At 32.0% G+C, this 23,508-nt stretch overlaps 1 protein-coding gene across 4 annotated transcripts in view; it reads left to right on the top strand.

Annotated features, from left to right (window-relative positions):
- Window positions 1–23,508, top strand: part of LOC108909914 (disks large 1 tumor suppressor protein) — a 215,581-nt gene that overhangs the window by 25,810 nt on the left and 166,263 nt on the right. The window contains exon 1 of one of the 4 annotated variants that reach the window (XM_023455319.1): window positions 12,124–12,265. The exons of the other annotated variants lie outside the window; for them this stretch is intronic. Within the exon in view, the coding sequence (XP_023311087.1) occupies window positions 12,131–12,265 (135 nt within the window). The 5' untranslated portion in view covers window positions 12,124–12,130. Of the gene's footprint in view, window positions 1–12,123; window positions 12,266–23,508 lie in introns of those variants that run through there. 4 annotated transcript variants of the gene reach the window in all.

Below are 23,508 nucleotides of genomic sequence, written 5' to 3'. Positions count from 1 at the left end.
TGTCAAATTAAAAACGGATTTTAAACTATTTATAATTAATATTGCTAATATATCACTGAAAGCACTGTTTTATTTATTTATTTTTATTTTTTTTTTGTGGAGGGCATCGTCCTCCAGTTTGCAAGGAGATAAGTGTTCGTGGGTAAAAAAAGAGTCACGGACCACCACTGACCCTTAGCATCACTTTTAAAATGTTATCAATGAATAAAACGTTGAGAAACAAATTAATTTAAGCAGCCAATGAAACTAACTTCATTAATCAATTTAACTTTATTAGACAGTTTCTAGTACAGCTACTGTTTTAATCAAACACATCATATCCAGAAGTTATGTCGGAAGGTTAAACCGGCCCCAGAAACTAGGTTAGTAAACATGATTTTTAACGGCTCCAAATTTTCTCGGGTAAACAAAGGTACATAAGTTCAAGATCGATTATCTAAGTTGCAGTTTAGTCGCAAACATAAAACTCATATTTCTGCGCTTGTCTACTACTTTATATCTGTAGGGAGATGTTTGTAGTTCAAATAAAATCCATATAAATCAGAAGTGGGTTTTGAAGTTTGGGAGTTAGATCTATGTCAACTTCAGGAGGTCGTCGGAAAAAATAAAGGTGTAGGGTGTTGAAGCTTAAAAAGAGTGCATATTTATTCGAATATATCTTAAGGTATTTGACGTACATTGATGAGCTAATGATATAATTACATAATTACAAATTCACTGAATTGCCATACAAACCTGTAAACCAGTGGTAGAGATACTAAGAGGCATTGTCAATAAAAAAACCGCAGAATTTCGATGACACTGATTATATTAGAAATTGGTTAAGGGTATTTAATTCCTTGTTATCTCGAAGAGGCACATTTCAGTGTATTCGTTAATAAGTGTATCACATATGGTTAGGTTAGGTTATAATAATAATTTAATAATTCAGCAATCTTCATCAAAATTTGTCAAAAAAATAAACATAAAAATAACTATAAAATATATGAAAAAATATCAAATTAGCTTAGGAATCAAAATGAGTACAAATACGTCAAAGTAGTTTCAGAATGTAAAAAAGTCCTCAAATCAAAAATTCGTTAAAATAGATCAAACCAACTTGAAAATACATTAAAAATGGCAAAATACATGAAAATAGCATCCGAAATACATTGAAAACTTTTAAAAACTTTGAAATACCTCCTCAAAAATCATTAAATTCGATATGACTCCAAATCAAAACACTGTGAAGTACCTCAAAAAGCGCTAAAATCTTGAAATACATTAAAACATTTTAGGATTTTTCGAAAAATATGCGTCAAATTTGATTAAAAATACCAAGAAATTGTGAAATTCGGTGTTAAATATATTAACGTATATCAAAACACCTTCAAAATACATTTAAAAAACTGCAAAATACATCAATATACATTGAAAACTTTTAAAAACGAAAAACCACACGAAAGATACACTAATACACTTCAGATTTTTTTAAAAATCGTCAAATTCGGTGTAAAGTACATTAAAAAAGATCAAAACACTCCAAAATACATAAAGAAATACCAAATAATCATGAAAATATAAAAAATTTTAAAAACGTCGAAATATATCCTTAAAAACCATACTAGCACTACAAGTACTTTGAAAAGTCTCAACAGCGTCAAAATACCTTGAAATCTCTCAAATACATCTAAAAACTAAATACTTTCAAACATTTCGCCACGGTAGTACAGTCGGTGGAGAGTGCGGTGGCAAGCATTTCTCGGCTAGGCTTCCTACTCTGGTCCGGGTTCGATCCCCGGTGTCGGCACTGGCAATGTCGATGGATAATGGGTGTTTGTCAGCGTTTTTTCAAGTGTAGCCCCCTTCCGCACAAGCCTTTGGCTTTTGGATTTGGGGGTTGTCTCATTTCTGTGGTGTGTTTTTATTTTATTTCGAAATCCTGCCAAAACGATCCGCCAAAGTATCTTCAAAATGCAAAAAAATCATCAAATTCGTTGTAAAATACACTAAAGTAGATCAAACAGTCAAAATATACCAAAAAATGCCAAAATAGCATCAGAAAACTTTTAAAAACTTCGACATACCTCCTCAAAAACAGTTAAATACTTCCATATGCCTCCAAAACTTCAAAATACTTTGAAAAACTTCTAAAAAACTTGGAATACATTGAAACATCTCGAGCTCCTTAGAAAAAGATACTCCGAAATAGTCTTTCAGAGTATTTAAAAAATCGTCAAATTTGGTGTGAAATATATAAATCAAAATGCACAAAAGAAACGCCAAAAAAGCATCAAAATGGCATCAGAAATAAATTCAGCAAATTCGTTGTAAAATACATTAAAGTAGATCAAAACACCCAAAATATATCAAAAAATGCCAAAATAGCATCAGAAAACTTTTAAAAACTTCGACATACCTCCTCAAAAACAGTTAAATACTTCAATATGCCTCCAAAACTTCAAAATACTTTGAAAAACTTCTAAAAAACTTGGAATACATTGAAACATCTCGAGCTCCTTAGAAAAAGATACTCCGAAATAGTCTTTCAGAGTATTTAAAAAATCGTCAAATTTGGTGTGAAATATATAAATCAAAATGCACAAAAGAAACGCCAAAAAAGCATCAAAATGGCATCAGAAATAAATTCAGCAAATTCGTTGTAAAATACATTAAAGTAGATCAAAACACCCAAAATATATCAAAAAATGCCAAAATAGCATCAGAAAACTTTTAAAAACTTCGACATACCTCCTCAAAAACAGTTAAATACTTCAATATGCCTCCAAAACTTCAAAATACTTTGAAAAACTTCTAAAAAACTTGGAATACATTGAAACATCTCGAGCTCCTTAGAAAAAGATACTCCGAAATAGTCTTTCAGAGTATTTAAAAAATCGTCAAATTTGGTGTGAAATATATAAATCAAAATGCACAAAAGAAACGCCAAAAAAGCATCAAAATGGCATCAGAAATAAATTCAGCAAATTCGTTGTAAAATACATTAAAGTAGATCAAAACACCCAAAATATATCAAAAAATGCCAAAATAGCATCAGAAAACTTTTAAAAACTTCGACATACCTCCTCAAAAACAGTTAAATACTTCAATATGCCTCCAAAACTTCAAAATACTTTGAAAAACTTCTAAAAAACTTGGAATACATTGAAACATCTCGAGCTCCTTAGAAAAAGATACTCCGAAATAGTCTTTCAGAGTATTTAAAAAATCGTCAAATTTGGTGTGAAATATATAAATCAAAATGCACAAAAGAAACGCCAAAAAAGCATCAAAATGGCATCAGAAATAAATTCAGCAAATTCGTTGTAAAATACATTAAAGTAGATCAAAACACCCAAAATATATCAAAAAATGCCAAAATAGCATCAGAAAACTTTTAAAAACTTCGACATACCTCCTCAAAAANTGACTTATGTTGGTAGGCCCTAACCACCATTCAGGGCAGGAATGAGGGAAACCTGGAAAACCTCATTAATTAGGGAGGTGGTCAAATGCCAACCGGTGTCAATCTCTCACATTGACCCAAGCCAACATTCTTCCACCCTACCATACCTGCACAGAGGGCGCCAATCCTCCGTACAAGTATAGATAATCTACGGTCTACCGGCCGCGGGATTCGAAACCCGGGCAGTTCGACACATCGTTTTAAGTACTGACGCCTTAAACCGTGCGGCTATCGACCGAAATGTATTGAGATACCTCAAAATCCTTCGAAAAACATTTCTATGTGAATACATAGAAATGTTACAAAATATTTCGAATAGGTACTTAAATATTAACTTACGAAAATGCTTGACACATTTCAAAATATCTCGGAATGTCAAAGATCAGTGACTGGAATTCAAAGGTCAATGACCACACATCAGAGCTCAATGATTTGCGGCCAATAGCCAATGATGAGGGACAAAGGACTGGGATTTTTGACTTTTGCCCTAACCTAACCGTTCACATTGACATTTTACATATTCGTGTATTCGACTAATTTATATATTTCCCAAATTTTTTATATATTTCATATTTTGATGTTGAAGTGTTATATATTTGTTATTTTTAAATATCTCTTCTTTGAAGGATTTCTAGGTATTTCGAAGTATTTTGAAGTTTGCGAGGTGTTCGACGTATTTCGAGGTTTATGAGGAATCTCTCAGTTTTGCTAGAAATCTGTCGTCAAATGAAATAGCATAAACACCCTGCTCATTTAATTATAAAACAACCGGCGTCTTTAATTTGGGAGAGTACAAGTCGAAGACCATGCCGCGCCCATCCTTCGTCGTTTACCAACTTGTCATAAACAAAACTGAATTTAATTTCAGGGCGCTTTTGTTCTACCCGAGAGAATCGGGTTGAAAGAAACTTTATCATTTATTTAATTAAATCCAAGTTAGATCCCGCGCACAGCTTTTTCACGGCATTTAAATATAAGTATTTGTGCACGTCGCTTTCTAGTTCCACTAAAGTAGAATATAAATATTTGCGAACGGAATAATAACATTTTAAACAACCTTCAGTTTTTGTGTACCTTCTCAGTGTGTATATAACACCTAGAAGCAGCTTAAAATCTAAATGTAACACTCAGATATCCTTTATTTTTCTTTGTTTCGCAAAACAGACTTTAATATCTGTCATAAAACCGTTTTTTAAAGCCTATAAAAAGTTTACGTGCCAGCCACATTTTACTGTCTCTAGAATTTGCCTTGGAAAATCTACTCCTGAGGGAGACATCGGTTTCTATTATTTTCCTTAGCCCGAGATTACATCGACAGAAAGCTAATGAAAGCATCACTTTGTTGTGCAAGTACGGAAATAAATCATTTTTTATTTGCGTTATTATAATAGATTCTCCAAACTCTGACGTCAATACCTAAGTTTCTTCTTTCATACTTTCTCATACCATTTTCTATCCTTTCAGAGTTCCTCCTTGTGTCAAACTCAGAACTGCGGTTTTCAAACAGTAAATATCCGTTTCTGTAGAGTTAATATACAGTACGCGCCTAAAGTACGGAATAAATTCAGTAAAAACGAAACATATTTTTTTTGGGAAAAATCCTTTGGGAAAAAATACATATTTTAGCATAAAAGGCGATTTTCAACCATCATTTGTTTTCGAGTAATGACGTCATCGACATTTTTTTTAAATAGCAACCCCCTATTTTTTTTCTTGATTCTGAAAGATCGTTTCATTGTCGATCCGACAGTATTGAAATGTTGCTATCTTACATAGGAAAGTCTTCGAGTAAATGACGATTGAATGTTAGAAAACCCAAATCAATTAAAATAAAGCAAAAACTTTTAGACCAGTGCTTAAGCCTTCTAAAATGGTAAAAAGTGAAAAAAAATTATGGTAGGATGAAACCCATTGGAAAAGAAAGAGAATATAACAGAAATGAAAGGAAAATAATTTACGGGCAATCTGAGGTCGGGAAGGGGTAGGGGGTGAGTTTTTAAGGGTAAAAAACGGTTTATCTTGATTTCCGGAAAAACTACAAGTCTTATGGAAAAAAGTTAAATGCCAAAGTTGTAGGTAATAAAAATATCTACAACTTTTGTATTTACACTTTTTTCACATAACCTCAAAATTTATGTGAGAAATTCAAATAACCAAGTTTTTGGTTTTTTATTTTTATCTTTTACAAAAAAATTTTTTTTTCACGAAATTTGGTGAAAACTTACCTATTTATGTCCCAAACACGCTGTAATTTTTTTGATTTGAAATATTTATTTTTTCACCTTATTTTTACTTAATATCGAAAAAGCACCCTAATTTTCAATCGAAAATTCTCACGTCAAAATATCTGCTTTTTTAAAAACGTCGGTGGGCTTTTTCTTCGTTGAAATCTCTACTTTCTGATGGTGTAAAAAAAATATACATTACTATGGTAAGTTTTCTCAGGAAATGCAAAGAAACGAAAGAAGATTCTACAACTTTCTCAAAATATTGTAGATGTCTTATTAAATATTAACTTTATTAACTTATTTGGTTGTTAATTATAATAGTATATTTCGACTTGTAATTTTTTTGTTTATCAATGTAACATGGAATCTTACGTTTTTCGAGTAATTAAAGTGTAAATTTTAATAAATAGCTCAAAATTGTACATAATGATTAGAAAAAAATTTTCGGATTCTAGTTCGTTTCTTTGCATTTCCTGAGAAAACTTACCATAGTAATGTATATATTTTTTTACACCATCAGAAAGTAGAGATTTCAACGAAGAAAAAGCCCACCGACGTTTTTAAAAAAGCAGATATTTTGACGTGAGAATTTTCGATTGAAAATTAGGGTGCTTTTTCGATATTAAGTAAAAATAAGGTGAAAAAATAAATATTTCAAATCAAAAAAATTACAGCGTGTTTGGGACATAAATAGGTAAGTTTTCACCAAATTTCGTGAAAAAAAAATTTTTTTGTAAAAGATAAAAATAAAAAACCAAAAACTTGGTTATTTGAATTTTTCACATAAATTTTGAGGTTATGTGAAAAAAGTGTAAATACAAAAGTTGTAGATCTTTTTATTACCTACAACTTTGTCATTTAACTTTTTTCCATAAGACTTGTAGTTTTTCTGGAAATCAAGGGAAACCGTTTTTTACCCTTAAAAACTCACCCCCTACCCCTTCCCGTCCTCAGATTGCCCGTAAATTATTTTCCTTTCATTTCTGTTATATTCTCTTTCTTTTCCAATGGGTTTCATCCTACTATAATTTTTTTTGGTTTCAAAAATTATCGACCCTGGTCTATTTATCAAATTTAGGTTTTCGAAATGCCTGAAGTTTTTTATGGATCACGTAAGTGTAAATCTTTACAAAGTGTCACTGTCATACCGACTTTCTAAGTTATTGTAAGCGATATAAAAATTATTGTTGAATTTAAAGTATTATGGCGTTAACTGTAAAAAAAAATTGAAATTTTAATTCTTATCGGATGCGGGGATAAGACTAGAACGCAGCAGGAAGTTTGCGATTCAGTAATATAGAATCTAAATTTAGAGAAACTGGCAATGTTGTAGATATTCCAAAACCTGAACGTCCAAGCGTTAGTGAAGATCACAAACAGAACATTTTGATAAGTATGGTAGATGATCCTCATAATACTTCACGATTGGTTGCATTAAACAATGAAATTAGTCAGACCACAGTGCTACGTATCCTGAGGCAGGAAAAATATCATCCCTACAAAATTCTACTTGTGCAGGAACTTAATGAAGACGATTCCGACCGCCGCGTACACTTTTGTGAAATTATGATGGATTTATGACAAGTAAATAGAGATTTACACCGGCAAATACTTTTTTCAGACGAGGCTACGTTTTGTCTCAATGATACAGTGAACCGTCAAACTTGCAGGTATTGGAGTAGGCAAAATCCTCATTGGATGGCAGAGACACATACCCAACACCCACAGGAATTAAATGTGTGGGCTGAAATAGTTCACAACAGAATAGTAGGGTCTTCTTTGAAGGAACCCTTACAGGAGAAACGTATTTAGAGTTTTTGCAAAATGACCTTGTTCCAGCGCTTGCAGTAATTTTTCCTAACGATAATGACCCTAATATCCCTGACGACGCCATATGGTTTCAGCAAGACGGTGCACCTCCGCACTATGCGCGCCCTGTTCGATATTTTCTGGAGAATTGTTTTCCTAGGAGGTGGATCGGCAGACGAGGACCGATAGAATGACCCGCGAGATCCCCAGATCTTAAACCCCTGGACTATTTCTTATGGGGCTACTTAAAGTCCAAAGTGTACGTTAATAGACCACATAATTTAGAAGAATTCCAAAATTGTATTATAGATGAAATACACAGAGTTACCCCAGAAATAATTCATAATGTACAAGAAGAATTTCTACACAGACTTGCGTCTTGTCAAGAAGTCGGTGGGTGGCAATTCGAACACTTAATTCAGGTAGAAAACTTAATGAATTGTATTTGCTTGACAAAGGAATTGTTATTTTTTTAATGAATAAAATTTACGTTTTCTAACATTCAATCGTCATTTACTCGAAAACTTTCCTATGTAAGATGCCAACATTTTAATACTGTCGGATCGACAATAAAACGATCTTTCAGAATCAAGAAAAAAAATAAGAGGTTGCTATTTAAAAAAAAATGTCGATGACGTCATTACTCGAAAACAAATGACGGTTGAAAATCGCCTTTTATGCTCAAATATGTATTTTTTAAATTAAAAATCGACCTGTTCGAGGATTTTTCCCAAAAAAAATTTGTATCGTTTTTACTGAAATTATTCCACAATTTAGGCGCGTGCTGTAGATTCAAACTGTTATACTGATCACATAGGTAAGGTTATTTATCAACTAAATGAACTCACTTACGGAGCGTTTATAAGACTGGTAGATTTATGTGGTTTGGTAAATATAGATTTTATGAGCAATAACCATCAAATAAAATTTCCTTCTCAAATGTATGTATATGAAAATTGATTGTTTATTGATTCTAGGTGTACGGGAATTATTACGCGTCTACTTTATAACATTTATTTTCAAAGCCAAGAAAATAAAACAGATTTTACGGGACTGAATTACTCAGGCAGGTGCGGATTGGTTTATATTTCTCGGTTTTCGTGGTCTGACAGTTTAATTAAAGCCTTGTGGTTTTCTTCAATTAAAAGTTGGCGATTAAATTTTGTTTAAACTTCCATTTCAATTTTCTCCGGTCAAAGTTGGAACCTGTTGTACATTAGTTGATCCCAATTTAAAAGTTATGTTGGTGGATTTAGGTATTATGACAGTTCAGGTAATATCCTATTACGAATGACGAAACACAAAAATGTCCTTTACAAGGTGATTCAAAATGTACACTCATTCCGGTTTATTGAAATATTTACTTCTATTCCGGAGTATTGCGTTCATATTCCGACCTATTCCTACTTATTCCTAGATATTCCAATGTATTCCGTTTAATCTACGAGGTCTGTTGTGCCAAAAATCAGATTACTGTCCTCCCTCACCCTCCTCACTCGCCAGATCTGCCGCTTTGCGATTTTTTCTTATTTCCGAAATTAAAATCAGTGCTGAAAGGATCTCATTTTCAAACTATTAATGACATCAAAGCAAACTTGTCGCATATTTTAGAGGCCATCTCAAATGAACCTATCCAGGACTGCTTCGCGAAATAATCAATAATTATTAATAATAAAAAATAAAGGTCGATTATTTTCTGAATAGATCTCGTAGATTCGTAAAATAAACAGAATCATTGAAAGTTCGTGACATTTGAATCGTTTTTGTGATGCAGATAATAATGTTTCTATTTAATTTATTTTTGATTCCTATTTATAATAAATTTTTCTAAATTGTTTACGGTTCTTTGGCCTTAGGAAGCTTAGCTCTATTTACTCTCTTATTATTTGAAAGGAAGACTTAAAAAGGCTTAAAATAGCTCCCGATGATAGCGGAAATGTATTCGCAACATTAATAAATCATCACGTGTAACACACCAATGAACCCAGAACCAAAAAGATGTATCTTAAAAGAGACGAAAATATTTTAAAAAATTAAGATGATGGTGGTAAATCGGATATGAACTATCGGACAGCAAAAATAACATTTCCTTGAGCAAGTACAGGAAAGATTGTCCGAGGAACTTTTCTTTTTTTTTTGCTTCTAATAATAATAGAAAAAAATAAAACAGACTTTCGTTTTTCTTTTTTTTTTTAAATATCCGCAACTAAAAAATATATCTGGGTATGTTTAAGCAATTTCAATGGTCGCCTAACGGCACAAGCATTTTCTAATTTCAGCGACCCAATATCTTTCAGCATACTCTAGATACCTGTGATAAACGTCTTTATCCAAGATACGGTGTTTGTTAGGATGTGATAAGGATTCTGACATAAAAAAACTCACACTAAAGAGTTATATACAACTATTTTCCATAGATCAATTGAAATATCATAACTCACAGGTCCATAAATATTCCTTTTTAAAAAAATAATATCCAACCAACGCATTTTTTTTTAATATCAAGAATGCTCCATATAATCATACCATTATGATTACTATTTCTTAGATACAGGATGCCTCAATAAAAAACGTCACTAGCTATAAATCCGCCATTTTTGGTCCTATTTCCAACAAAGACTTCCAAAAAAGCACTCACTCGCATTTTCCCTCGATGACAAACGATCGTCAACTGTCTTTTAAAATGAAAGGATAAATTTTTTTGTATTTAACCTTTATTTAACGTTTTTATTGTTTTCTTGACTTTCTGGTGCACTGAATGAGTTTTTTGTTAATTTCATGATATTAAATTTAATAGGCCAAAAACATACCTTCACTGTCACGTACATTGTTTCTACCTTATATGACATATTTCTATGTTTTATGTTTATTTGATTGTTACTATGGTACATTTGATAATTTTGTTGGCGCGTTCAATTTACTATTAACGATTATTTTATGTTTTTCTGTTAATTTTTTTTTTTTCAAAAATCGATAAAGCAAGTTGTCACATCATTAAAAAAAATCTCTATCAGATAAATTTAAAAATACGTACATTGTGTTGATGAGAAACGTATCTATTCATTTAAGCTCAGTAAAATGAACGATTGGTGTAGATATTTTTAGTGTTTTTCTTTGCTATTGTAACCAATGCACAGTGATGTAGAAACAAATACATCAGAAACTATCAATCTTAAAAGAATAAAAAGAACAATATACAGTTGTTGAATTTAATATTGGCACAAAATTGGTGATTTGCAAGAGGGTACTAATATTAATATTACATGTGTTACATGTCAAATTGAATTTGTTTACACATAACGTATACAGGTGATTTTAAAAGTATATTGGTTTTAGTTACTCGACAATAAAATGTAATATTTTGTCTGTAATTTATTCTATGAATTTGAAAAAAAATTAGGTTAATGGCAATCAATGGACAATCGAGATTATTACGAAATAAATTATAATGGTTTTTTAAGCTATTTATTTCGACTAATGCTAATATGTTATTGACAATACAATTTTATTAGCTTCTCCGTATCGCTTTCAAGAGGAAGATTGTTCGCCTACCCGCTAAAAAAACCTTAAATTCAATGAGAAATTCAAATATACTGTAAGGATTTGCATTAGAAATTTAATTTTAAACTTGAAGAATTTCAACCGATTTGGTGCAACTATTGCTACTGGTATTAATAAAGCTGCAGACGAATTTGTTGTAAGTGGATGATCTGATGTATTATGTACACAATAACCAATTAGTCTGCCAGATATAAATCACATTGATAAAATATTTTCTCCTTTAAAAAAGTGATGATATTCAAACAGGCACGTTTTATATTCAAATCGGTAAGTTCATAAAGGTGTAGTTCCATCCTTTTATATAACACAAAAAAAGCGTAAAGACCTCGTTTCCCTCAAACTGACCTACAACTACATATTCTCGCCTAAACACCCATTTTCCTCTCGAGCGGATTACATTCGCCCCTACCTAATCTTTTACTTATCTAAAAAACCCCAGCAAGCCTCACCCAATCGATTTCCTTGAAAGAAAGGACCTAGGAGCGTACTACGAACTTTACCTGCAGCGCCACCTCTCCGAGAACGGCACAGTTAAACGCCACCGCCATCACGGTTGTGCTACTTGCTGTTTGAAAATTAGTTTCGGTAAAATAGGAGTAGAGGGCGGTGTTGTAGGTAATTTTAATGATAGTTGTGTGCTGAAAATATTGAACGGTGGCATATACATTGAAATAATTATGAATATGTGGCTTGTATCGGACGGAAAATTGTAGTAATATCAGAGAGTGACTGATTCTTCATCCATGCTTAATCTAAAATCAATGGCAATATTATTCAAATTATGTTATAAGTCATAATTCATCATAACTCGTTCGGATTTGAAGGAACAAAAGAATGATTATGAAAAAACGTTGGAGCGTGTTTTTTTACATAATAATTATACGGAAATGTGTTAGTCTGGCTAATAATAAATGTAACATTACACTTAACTTTTGACTTCTAGCAAATTCTTGCGCACCTAACACCTAGCAATAATATTTGAATAACTTAATACTGTTCAAGTGACAATAACTTTTTCTTTCGGTTGCGTTCGGTAAGTGAGTGTGGACTAATTAAAAACCGAAAAGTGACAAATGTCAGTTAAAATATGCCCCCTACCACTGACTTCCCTCAAAAGATGTGTTCCTTGTGTCCCAGGAAGAAACCGCTTTCCAAGAAAGCAGTTCGTTTCGACTCCATCGTCGACACTTTTTCATTATCCGACACTACGTCGCAGCATAGGGTAAGTCTAAAGAAGCAAATTATTTTATTTAAATAAAAAAGTTAAAGAGTTAAGTTTGATTTATCCGTCTGATGTTTTAAAACTTTTTTTAAACTTTAATGTTTTACTAAATCTGACAAAATAGTAAATAAAAAATTTTTGTTTGACAGTTCTGTACACAATGTACCAGTTTCTTTTAACTATTTTCTTCCATGTAGTTATTGCGCATTAATTGGTGTAGTTTACTTGGGGAAAACTTTATTTCCTAGAAGTACACCTTTGATCGTTTCCGTTATGAATATTACATGTTTAATAGTTTAGTTTCTTCCAATAAATATATTTGTACAACTCTTGGATAGGTACTAATGTAATATTCTTCAAGAATATTTTTGTACCTAAATAATTACTTATTTCTGAAAAACAAATATTTTCAAAACAATGAATACAAATTATCCAATTAATAATATACAGGGTACCTCGTAGGTACGTTTATAACAGAACATCGCAGTTTGTTGGAATCAAACTAGGCCGAATTAGGCTAATTCACCTATATCCAAAACCGCTTTGTTGCGGTGAGAGCATATGCAAAAAATGTACACTGAATTGAAATACATTATATAGAATTACGTATTTGAGTGTATATTTTCTTTTCGTATGTATTCTTACCTAAATATGTTGTGTTTTTACTAACTTTGATGTAAATATACAAATAATAGTGTGAATTCACATGATCTAATTTGGCCCAACCAATCAAATTAATCATGTGATCACCCGGTGTGGTGTTACCACGTATAGAGAACTGTGCTAGTTGTTCAGTAGGCTTGTTTAGATTCATTTGTGGTGTAATAGCACAGTGTTTTAACTGCCTAATGTTATAAATCAATACTGAGGTTAGTAAATAATATAATTTCGTTTAAATTATACAAATATCTCGGTATATCTTCATTTAAAGTTGAATTGAAAGAGTATGAGTGACATCAGTACACACCGGGTGATCATATAATTAGTCAAATAAAGGATTAGAAGTAAGTACAACGTAAAACGTAAGAATACATCGCAAATAAAAAACATACACTCAAACGTGTGGTTCTACATACTTTATCCTGTATATTAAATACATTTACATTTTTTGTGCATAAAAACTATTACAAATATGTAAAAAGCCTATGTACCTAGCCACAATTTTTCACAGTGTAGGTATAGTCTTTCCGAAGTCTGTTGAACATGAATAAAAACGCCTAGCAATAAAATTGAATGTGTTTCATAGGCGTCCCTAAAAAGTTTTCTGCTAAAGGTAAAAAATTATAATAATTTGTATATAAAGTGCAGAAAATTTCTATTATATGTTCATTTAACCAACAACATATTTTAATTATTTATGTTTTCAAACAATTTTTATTATATTGATGGTAAATTTCGTTTTGTTCCGTTTCAAAAGGTCTCCAAAATGCCATGTTGTAATAAAATTAGTAAACAAAATATCCCTCTTAGTTCTCCCTTTCGCAATAATTGCAATATGAATGATTAATAGATGGTGCCTATAATAAATTAAAATTATTTGAATCATACTAAATTCCGTACTACTGCACTGCACTGCTAGGCAATTTGTCTACCACTTGTCAACAACTGAGATTTATTGCCCAGTCGCCCAGTACGGCTGTGTTATACGTCGTTTGGCCGAGCGCGCATTTTTCAACTGGGCTTATACATTTCTACCACTGCCACGTTTAGTTTAACCAAACCTGTATACGGCTAAATAAATATGAGAACAAGATTTTCAAATATTTCAATGCCGAGTTGCTGCGTCAGCGACCGAACCTAGTACATACTGCCAACCTCTTGGTTCTTCAATTGAGATTGATATACCCATTTCAGGATTTTCCTCAATTCTACCCAAAATGTGATTTTTCATTTTTACAATTCTTCATTATTTCTTTTCTATTCTTTTTATGCTATAATATCGCATGAACTATTAAATAGTCTACAAAAGCAAATCTTATGACAACTTATACATCGATATCCAGGATGATTCAAAAATGGTAACCAAAAATGAAACCTCGTATTCTTTGGTGAATTTTAAGAGGTGTCTTTCCTATAAAGTTTTTATCTAGGACGCATACAGGGTGTTAAACTTGAAAACACTTTTACATAAATGACATGACAAGCACTAATCATTCGGTTATTTATTCGAATAAAAAAATTAATAACATTAGCATCATTTTAAGGATTTCATTTGAGTAACTGCTCAAAAATACCTTCATTTCCACGNGGTATAGTCTTTCCGAAGTCTGTTGAACATGAATAAAAACGCCTAGCAATAAAATTGAATGTATTTCATAGGCGTCCCTAAAAAGTTTTCTGCTAAAGGTAAAAAATTATAATAATTTGTATATAAAGTGTAGAAAATGTCTATTATATGTTCATTTAACCAACAACATATTTTAATTATTTATGTCTTCAAACAATTTTTATTATATTGATGGTAAATTTTGTTTTGTTCCGTTTCAAAAGATCTCCAAAATGCCATGTTGTAATAATATTAGTAAACAAAATATACCTCTTATTTTTCCCTTTCGCAATAATTGTAATATGAATGATTAATAGAAGGTGCCTATAATAAATTAAAATTATGTGAATTATACTAAATTCCGTATTACTGCACTGCACGGCTAGGCAATTTGTCAACCACTTGTCAACAACTGAGATTTATTGCCCAGTCGCCCAGTGCGGCTGTGTTATACGTCGTTTGGCCGAGCGCGCATTTTTCAACTGGGCTTATACATTTCTACCACTGCCACGTTTAGTTTAACCAAACGGCTAAATAAATATGAGAACAAGATTTTCAAATATTTCAATGCCGAGTTGCTGCTTCAGCGACCGGACCTAGTACATACTGCCAACCTCTTGGTTCTTCAATTGAGACTGATATACCCATTTCAGGATTTTCCTCAATTCTACCCAAAATGTGATTTTTCATTTTTACAATTCTTCATTATTTCACCGTTGAACTTTCTCGAAGGCGTCTTTCAAAATCAGCAAACTTTTGATGTGTGATTATTGTAAAAATTAAACTGAAATCACAAACAATTACAAAATCAGTGCCCACTAGTAATTTATTAAGTATTGTAGTATTCGTGGCAAAATAGCTCATTTAATGAAAATTGTAGAAGAAACAAAAAACTTCCACGCCTACCAACGCGAAAAAATTGGTTGAGGAAATTGGTGATAGAGCCCCTCAAAGTATCCTGTACTATTAATTGTCACTGTAAAGATGTGAAGAACATTATAAAAGTAAAGTAAATAATCTCCATAATGACTGCTTTAGAGGTCCGAAATGTAATTGTAGGTATACATATATTAGTATGTACCGTTCTAGATATTTGCTGAAAACACATCTTTAGTCCCTCATTGTTTTTCATGGCGTATTAGTTGTTCTGTACAGGGCGGTTGATTTTCGATAGTTTTATAGGGTACAGCCAAAACGGTGATAGATACAAAAAATCTGATATCGATGTCCCGTCCTCTTTTTTTGAGTTTACTTCGCTGATACCAAAAGGCCTTGGCTAACTTGATTAGTTTTAGATATACAGGGTTTTTTTGAAAAATGGCCCATTTACATTAACCTCTCTATCTCCGTTGTCATTCAATTTAGAAGAAAAAAGTTTGCACATTATTTGTTCTATTTTTTATTAGGAAGCCATTGGTGTACTCAAATTTTTTACAAGTCGCACAGTTTCTCCGATATTACATAAACATAGGTTTTTTTAAATAGAACACCCTGTATTTGGCCATCCCGTTGAGTAGCATTTTTTTTNTATTTGAATCATACTAAATTCCGTACTACTGCACTGCACTGCTAGGCAATTTGTCTACCACTTGTCAACAACTGAGATTTATTGCCCAGTCGCCCAGTACGGCTGTGTTATACGTCGTTTGGCCGAGCGCGCATTTTTCAACTGGGCTTATACATTTCTACCACTGCCACGTTTAGTTTAACCAAACCTGTATACGGCTAAATAAATATGAGAACAAGATTTTCAAATATTTCAATGCCGAGTTGCTGCGTCAGCGACCGAACCTAGTACATACTGCCAACCTCTTGGTTCTTCAATTGAGATTGATATACCCATTTCAGGATTTTCCTCAATTCTACCCAAAATGTGATTTTTCATTTTTACAATTCTTCATTATTTCTTTTCTATTCTTTTTATGCTATAATATCGCATGAACTATTAAATAGTCTACAAAAGCAAATCTTATGACAACTTATACATCGATATCCAGGATGATTCAAAAATGGTAACCAAAAATGAAACCTCGTATTCTTTGGTGAATTTTAAGAGGTGTCTTTCCTATAAAGTTTTTATCTAGGACGCATACAGGGTGTTAAACTTGAAAACACTTTTACATAAATGACATGACAAGCACTAATCATTCGGTTATTTATTCGAATAAAAAAATTAATAACATTAGCATCATTTTAAGGATTTCATTTGAGTAACTGCTCAAAAATACCTTCATTTCCACGAACACAGGCCTGACATCTTTTTAGTAACGAAAATGTAATTTGTTCGAAATTTATTGTTGCTTGAATCTGATGAAAAGCATTATTTAGTCTTTCTTCTAATTGCTCAGAATGTGAAAGTTGCTATTGCAGTCTACTATATAATTTTAAAAAGCATTAGGTATATTCGACTATCGAAGTGTGTTCTCAGTTCGTTTTTTAAATTTTACTCGAAAATCAGGCTTTTTTCGAAAAACAGAAAATAATAGTAATTTGTAGAAAATTGAAAGACGAATCCGAAAATATCGTGGTTGTTACCGTAAACCAGTAGCGTACTATTTTATTTAGAAAAATATGCCACCGATACCCTGTCTCTGCCACTGGAACATGTAAATTTTAGGAAAAGCCTTCAGATTTTGGACAATGTTTACATAAACAGATGTGCCCAATCTCAAATTACTTCACTTACTAGTTTTTAAATTATTTAAAAAAAAATTAAAAATATTTTTTGAAGTTTAACACCCTGTATCTTTTTAACGAAGCGTCCTAGATAAAAGCTTTATAGGAAAAACTGCCCTTAAAATTCACCAAAGAATAAGAGGTTTCATTTTTGGTCACCATTTGTGAATCACCCTGTATTTTACTAATACATTATTTTACTTCAGAATAATTCAATTAAGTAATCACTAAACGTCAGAAACTTACGTACTTTCGGGACACCCTGTGTATCAAGTATCTTTTCGTGCAACGTTACTCAAGCGTTAGCCTGTGGCGTCCCACCGAGCTGTAGGTAAGTTTCGGCGCGCGCGTGACAGACGTCGCGACGCCCAGCATCCCTTCCGCATTTCAGTTTCGGTTTTCAGTAATTCCGACGCGGCTCACGTGTCCGGAACTGAAAGCTCGCCGGAAGCTGCGCGTCGGAACGGGTCGGAAAGTTCGAAAAGATTGTCGCTGATCACTTTTCAATGCGAGAGAAACTACAAAAAAATTTTTACCTAACGACTACCTACAAATGTTTCTGTAACAGATGTTACAGTTTATTAAATGTTAAGTCGATTGTTAATGTAATATTAACGAGATTTGTTTAAAAATGTTTAAGCTGAAATATGTTTAATACTGTTATTTAAAGATCAGAAGGATGTTTAAAAGTTGAGGTAAACTCTTGTAGTATGTTGAAAGTAAAATATCATAGATGTTTTTTTGAATATATTATAAAGAAAAAAAGGGTGAAAATTCGGTGTTTTAATTCTCTAAATTTCTTGCAAAAGTCTCTTTTTTTATAGAATATTCATTTTTCCTGTCCGTATTGGTACAGTGGTTAAATTATAGAACAAATTTAGTAAAAACAGTAGCATTTTTTTTTTAAACACGCCGAGACACGTCGATTTTCATTGATGACAACAAATATTTTAACATCACATTTGATTCTCAATTGTCATTTGTTTGTGAGTGATGATGGCATTATCTATTTTTTTTATGACAACCCCTCCCCCCAATTGTTTGCTAATTTGGTAGATCGTTTAATTGTCAAATAGATCAACATTTAATACCTCACATAACAAAATTTTCGAACAGAATATTTAAAAGAATGAAGAACAAAATTTTATACTTAACCTGCTAATAAAAATCAAAAAATTTATTGTTCAACAAACTAGATTAAAATGTTATTCAACTAATAACTGCTCATTACATTTTTCCTATTTTTTTCTTCGTCTTTTTATTTAGGAAAAGTTTTAGGAAATTGTCTTGAGACCTCAAAGAAATATGTAAAAAAAATGACCAACCTGCATTTTCTTCGATCAATATTATCTCCCTTGGATCGTACAAATTATTAAATTTTCCTCTGTTTACTTTATATTTGAGGATCCTCCATAGAAACACCTACATGGAGGTCAAATTAGAACTTCTTGCCGGTCATAAAATTAACCCTTCTACACCCCTTATAAAACACTTTTTATATTTAGCGGAAGAGTATTAATTGCATTGGTTCCATACAATCTCGACTGTATCAATTGTGGAAGGTCAGTAAATAAACTAAAATATTGTGTAAACAGTCAAAGCAAATGTACCTATGATATATGTAACTAGAAGTAGACACTGTAACTGTAAAAGTGAGGGAGGCTTCCAAATTGTTACAAATATACAGGGTGTTCTATTAAAAAAAAAAACAAGTTTGGTTTATATTTCGGATATGCAAGATTCAATTTATTTTTTATATATTTTTTTGAAATCGCAGATTCTTTGTAGATGGAAGGTCAAAAAGAAAAAAGAGGTAATAGGTTATATCTCTGTAGAGTGCAATCAATTAAAACACCCCTTTACCGTTTTTTGGACGCACAATTCGAATTTTTTTCTTATGTATATAGTGATCTCCTAAATACAATATGATTAACTTAAATCAATGAACTTTGACAAAAGAACAATTTATTTGAGTCAAAATTTTGATCTGCCTAGTCAGATATATGAAATAAATCCTATCCTTGAATAGAAACAATTACTTTTTCTGTATAGTTTTGTATAATATTGTCTGAAATGTGTCGAAAGTTGCGAAGTTAGTCTTTTTATAGTACTTTTTGCAGTCCTTTTTTATGAAAAAACAGGTTTGTCTGACCAAAAACATCACACTGAAAAAAACGAAAATAAAAAATTTACATCAATGTATGTCGCGCACTTCAATAAGTTGTTCACGAAATAAAAAATTAAACTGAGTTCGTTATTGAATGGAATTGAAATGACACTTCGGTTTGACATTTTAAAATTTGTTCATTTACATATTTCCATAGCTAGAGATACCTTATGAAGTTTTTTCAATAATTATTAATTACTTCTTTTAGTATTTATTTTCTTTTTCACAAGTGGCAAATACCTTAATAAATAAAAAAAAATAGTGTAATAAATATCCAAAAGTATGTACAATAATTCAAACAATCATCCTTTATTTTTATTTGCAGTTTAGTCGTTACAAAATCAAGTGTCAGATTCAATCGACAGTGTGTATAAACACAACTGAACAATAAATTCAACTTTTTTTTTGTTATTCATACTGTCGATAAATAATTTCACATATGGTCACATACATATTTGTGACAGAATATAAATTATCTGATGAATTGTTATTATTATTACAACATCGCCAAGCGCAGTATGATGCATTGCCCAAAAACCAAGTAATCAATTTAGGGGACGTCATTGCGTGCTCTCGAAATTTCTGTACCAAGCACGGTGAAAACATAACGGCAAAGAAGTGACGTTAAAACTAAATTGTTTTCAGAATATCGTGATATCAAGATATCTTTCATAAGCAAGGAAGTTTACCTGTCAAGAAAGCATTGATTTGAATGAAACTGCTCTAATTTATAAATAATAGTGAAAGGAATAAGAAGCTAGCTGTTTAGTCGATGTCATCTTCATAGTTACCTTTAGTGATCATTCAAGAAGTTGAAGAAAATTTAATTAAACTTTATATCAAACTAAAAAGTTAAAACAAGAAATTAAAGGGTATGAATCTGGGTATAGATAAATACATAAAAGTATAAAAACTTTTAAAACTTATGATTTAAAACCATTTCTTGAGCGATTTTGTATTGTAAATATTCTTCATCTTACGGGTTTCTGTATTTAGAATTTAACATGAATGTTAACACAGACAAAATAGCAAGCATATTGTCTGTGATGTTAAGCAGAGAAGCGCCATCTTTCAGATAGATGACAAAGTTTAATATTCCAGAATTTGTTTCTAGTTGTCCAACTTAGGCAATGACATCTTTTCATCGCTATATTTGACAGTAAATTTGATAATGTTTACGGGATATAAATAGTTAGCTATATTTTTTCTTGAAACTTCTTCATTACTTAAATTATAAGAAAACCATTTTTGACGATAAATCTACATTTTCAAATGCTTTAAGGAGGCATATCGGGGCCCGAGGGAAGTGAGGAGCGCAGGGGGGGTCCATGCTTTTCTTATGGGATTAAAACCCGCTGCCAATTTGACAAAATGAAATTCTATTGAAATTATTTGCGATAAACATTATCCATATAGCAAAGAAATCTACTCATATGCACATAGCATACATATTGACTAATTAACAACATAAAAATATCATATTTAAGTAGTTTTAAATTATATTTAATGAACGCATAAAGACTATGTAAATGTGACAACAGCGCTAATAATCGACTAGCAGTTGTACACATCGCGAACCTACAGACCTCGGACATCGGAGATATTGCGCGTCAAATTCGGGTAAAGATGCGTACGCGTTCAAAAATGTATTGCGTGTAAACTATGTACAATATAATTATTATAATATAGCAAATATATCGTATTATCCTCGCGAAGATTTGTATCCTTTATTTAAAATCCGTAAATCATGTTAACTGGTAAAACAACGAGAATTATGTTAATTTAGTTCTAAAGAAATGAAATGACACTCGCGCCCATCTCTCGTCTAAGTCAAAGTAAATGTTGGATGCAATTTTGAAGGTTCTGTGATAGAAATTACATTATTGCCCACTGTTCGTGTTTTTAATCTCTATTTTAGTAATGTTACAAAAGTTTTGCAACTATAACTAATTTTTTAGATATAAAGTTAACTGAGAAATATTTATGTTCCTTTGTTATTCCGTACAAATGCTTTAATCTCAAGTATTACTAATTATATAATCTAGTAAAAAAAAACTTTATGTCACCCTAAATATTGCTGGGTAATGATTACGATGTTTTTATAAACCATTAAATATATTAAAAGGATTTATCAACTGTATTTTTTATTCCAATAAATATATCACAGCTTCCTAGTCTTTTTTAATTAACCTAGTTTTTTAAAAACATTACAAAAAATCATCTGTTGAGGATAATTTATTGTTGATAACAATGTACATGGGATTTAGGAAAAATGTATATGTTTGAAATCAATTTCGTTTTTACCAAGTCTTTCAAATGTATTCCCTCCTTGCTGTCAGCTGATTGCGACGTTGCCACATTAATCCTCAAATCAGACAGAAATGCAATCATTATTGGTTTCTGTTTCTAATTAATACAGCTGTACTATGTTCAAAACTTACATTAGTTTTACATCAAAAATAAGATAATACTACTATACTATATATGGAAAAGTTTTGTTTCACAATTTCTACATTTTTTTCTCATTATGGGCAAAAAAGAGCCGCACCGTCTATCTTCGCCATATAAACCTATGTTAAAATGAACAACTTTCAACAACAATATCTCAAAATCTAGATTCAAAAAAATTTAAAAAAAAATTATGACTCACAGAGGGAGCACTGGGTAATACGCTATATAAATTTCAAGTACATCTGTGCATTTGAGTAAAACCGATATGCCTCCTTAAATGCGCCTAATTATTCAATTTATACAAATGAAGGAAACAAGGAATTTATTGATTGTGTAGTGACTAATACAAATATCCAAATATCATATGTCTACTGCATTACAATCTAAATTACAATATCTTCTAAAACAGCTTCTAGGATATTTATTGAATCCATTAAGAAAAATTAAAACCCTAGTCATACGAAAAATTCCTCAGGGATCAATAGTGGGGCCTGTGTGCTTCTCTGTACCTCAAGACGGTGCGAAAGCAACCCTGTCACAAAGTTTTCAGCGTTAATCCCAAATTTGTACGCAAAGAAAACTGTCATTGACAAATTTCTTGACTTGGACAGTGAATTATCGACTAGAGCAATAGTTTCCATGCCCATAAACCTCGCGTTATCGTCCCCCAAGTGCCGTTTCAGACGCGTCATGTATATGCCGTAAATCTAGGGGAGGTAAACAGCGGCTTGATTAGAAATTCCGCATCGGTACGTAACGAAGTACCTCGAACAATGCGAATTAATTAAAGTCAACGGAATGCGTCCCGTAACCTCACAGTTTACCCTATTAATCTGCCGACGCGGCTCACGTGCATCACGGGAAGCGGCTTCGTAGGGACGTTATGGGTTTCAACGACAGGAAATTGAAGAGGCTGCGGAGGTTCCGGTTCTTCGGACGGGCTAAGGTGTACCTCATGGTTCGGTGGCCCCTGCTGGTAGGTACAGTTTTCGCTTAGCTTTCGATTGTATTTTAATTGTATATACTCATAGTCGGACCCGGCAGGTTTACCCTATAAATATAAAAACTGAACATCTCTTTAGGTACTTCAAACGAAAAATAATTTTATCTTCTCCCAGTGTAGTAAATAAACTATTAATACATTGTTTTTAAGGAGGTAAGAGGATTTTACCATAGAAGTGGAAGTTGCTATGGACAACGGGAGGTAAGTGAGGTAACTTACCTCCCTAGGGAAAAAAGCAATTTAGAGTTATAAATGCATATTTTATGAACAAATAAATAGAAATATTTGATGAACATTACATTCTATTAATTATTATGAATGAATATTAATTATAGTAATTGTACAGTTATTACATTTAGTAACATTTATAAAATCTGGATAATTGTTCCCCTAGCGTTTACTAATTGCCACATTTTTTGAAAATCATTTTTTATCTGACTGATACATTGAAATAGCATGATGCGACGTACTACTAGAAACTGGAATTGAAATGGCATTGTAAAGAATCCTGTTGGCCATTTCATTTTTGTTACTTAAACTGTCAGCAACATAACTTTCTGCAATTGTGGCTGATTTCCACCCACCATGTCTCTTGATCGCTAATACATCAACTCCTGTATTAGCCAGTAACGTTGCCGATGTTCTTCGGAATGAATGGCCTGTATATGTTTCAGGATGTT

The sequence above is a fragment of the Anoplophora glabripennis genome, unplaced genomic scaffold, assembly GCF_000390285.2.
Source record: "Anoplophora glabripennis isolate ALB-LARVAE unplaced genomic scaffold, Agla_2.0 scaffold623, whole genome shotgun sequence".
NCBI lineage: Eukaryota > Metazoa > Arthropoda > Insecta > Coleoptera > Cerambycidae > Anoplophora > Anoplophora glabripennis.
Note: the sequence above shows the minus strand (reverse complement) of the source record. Positions and strands in the feature narration are given on the sequence as shown.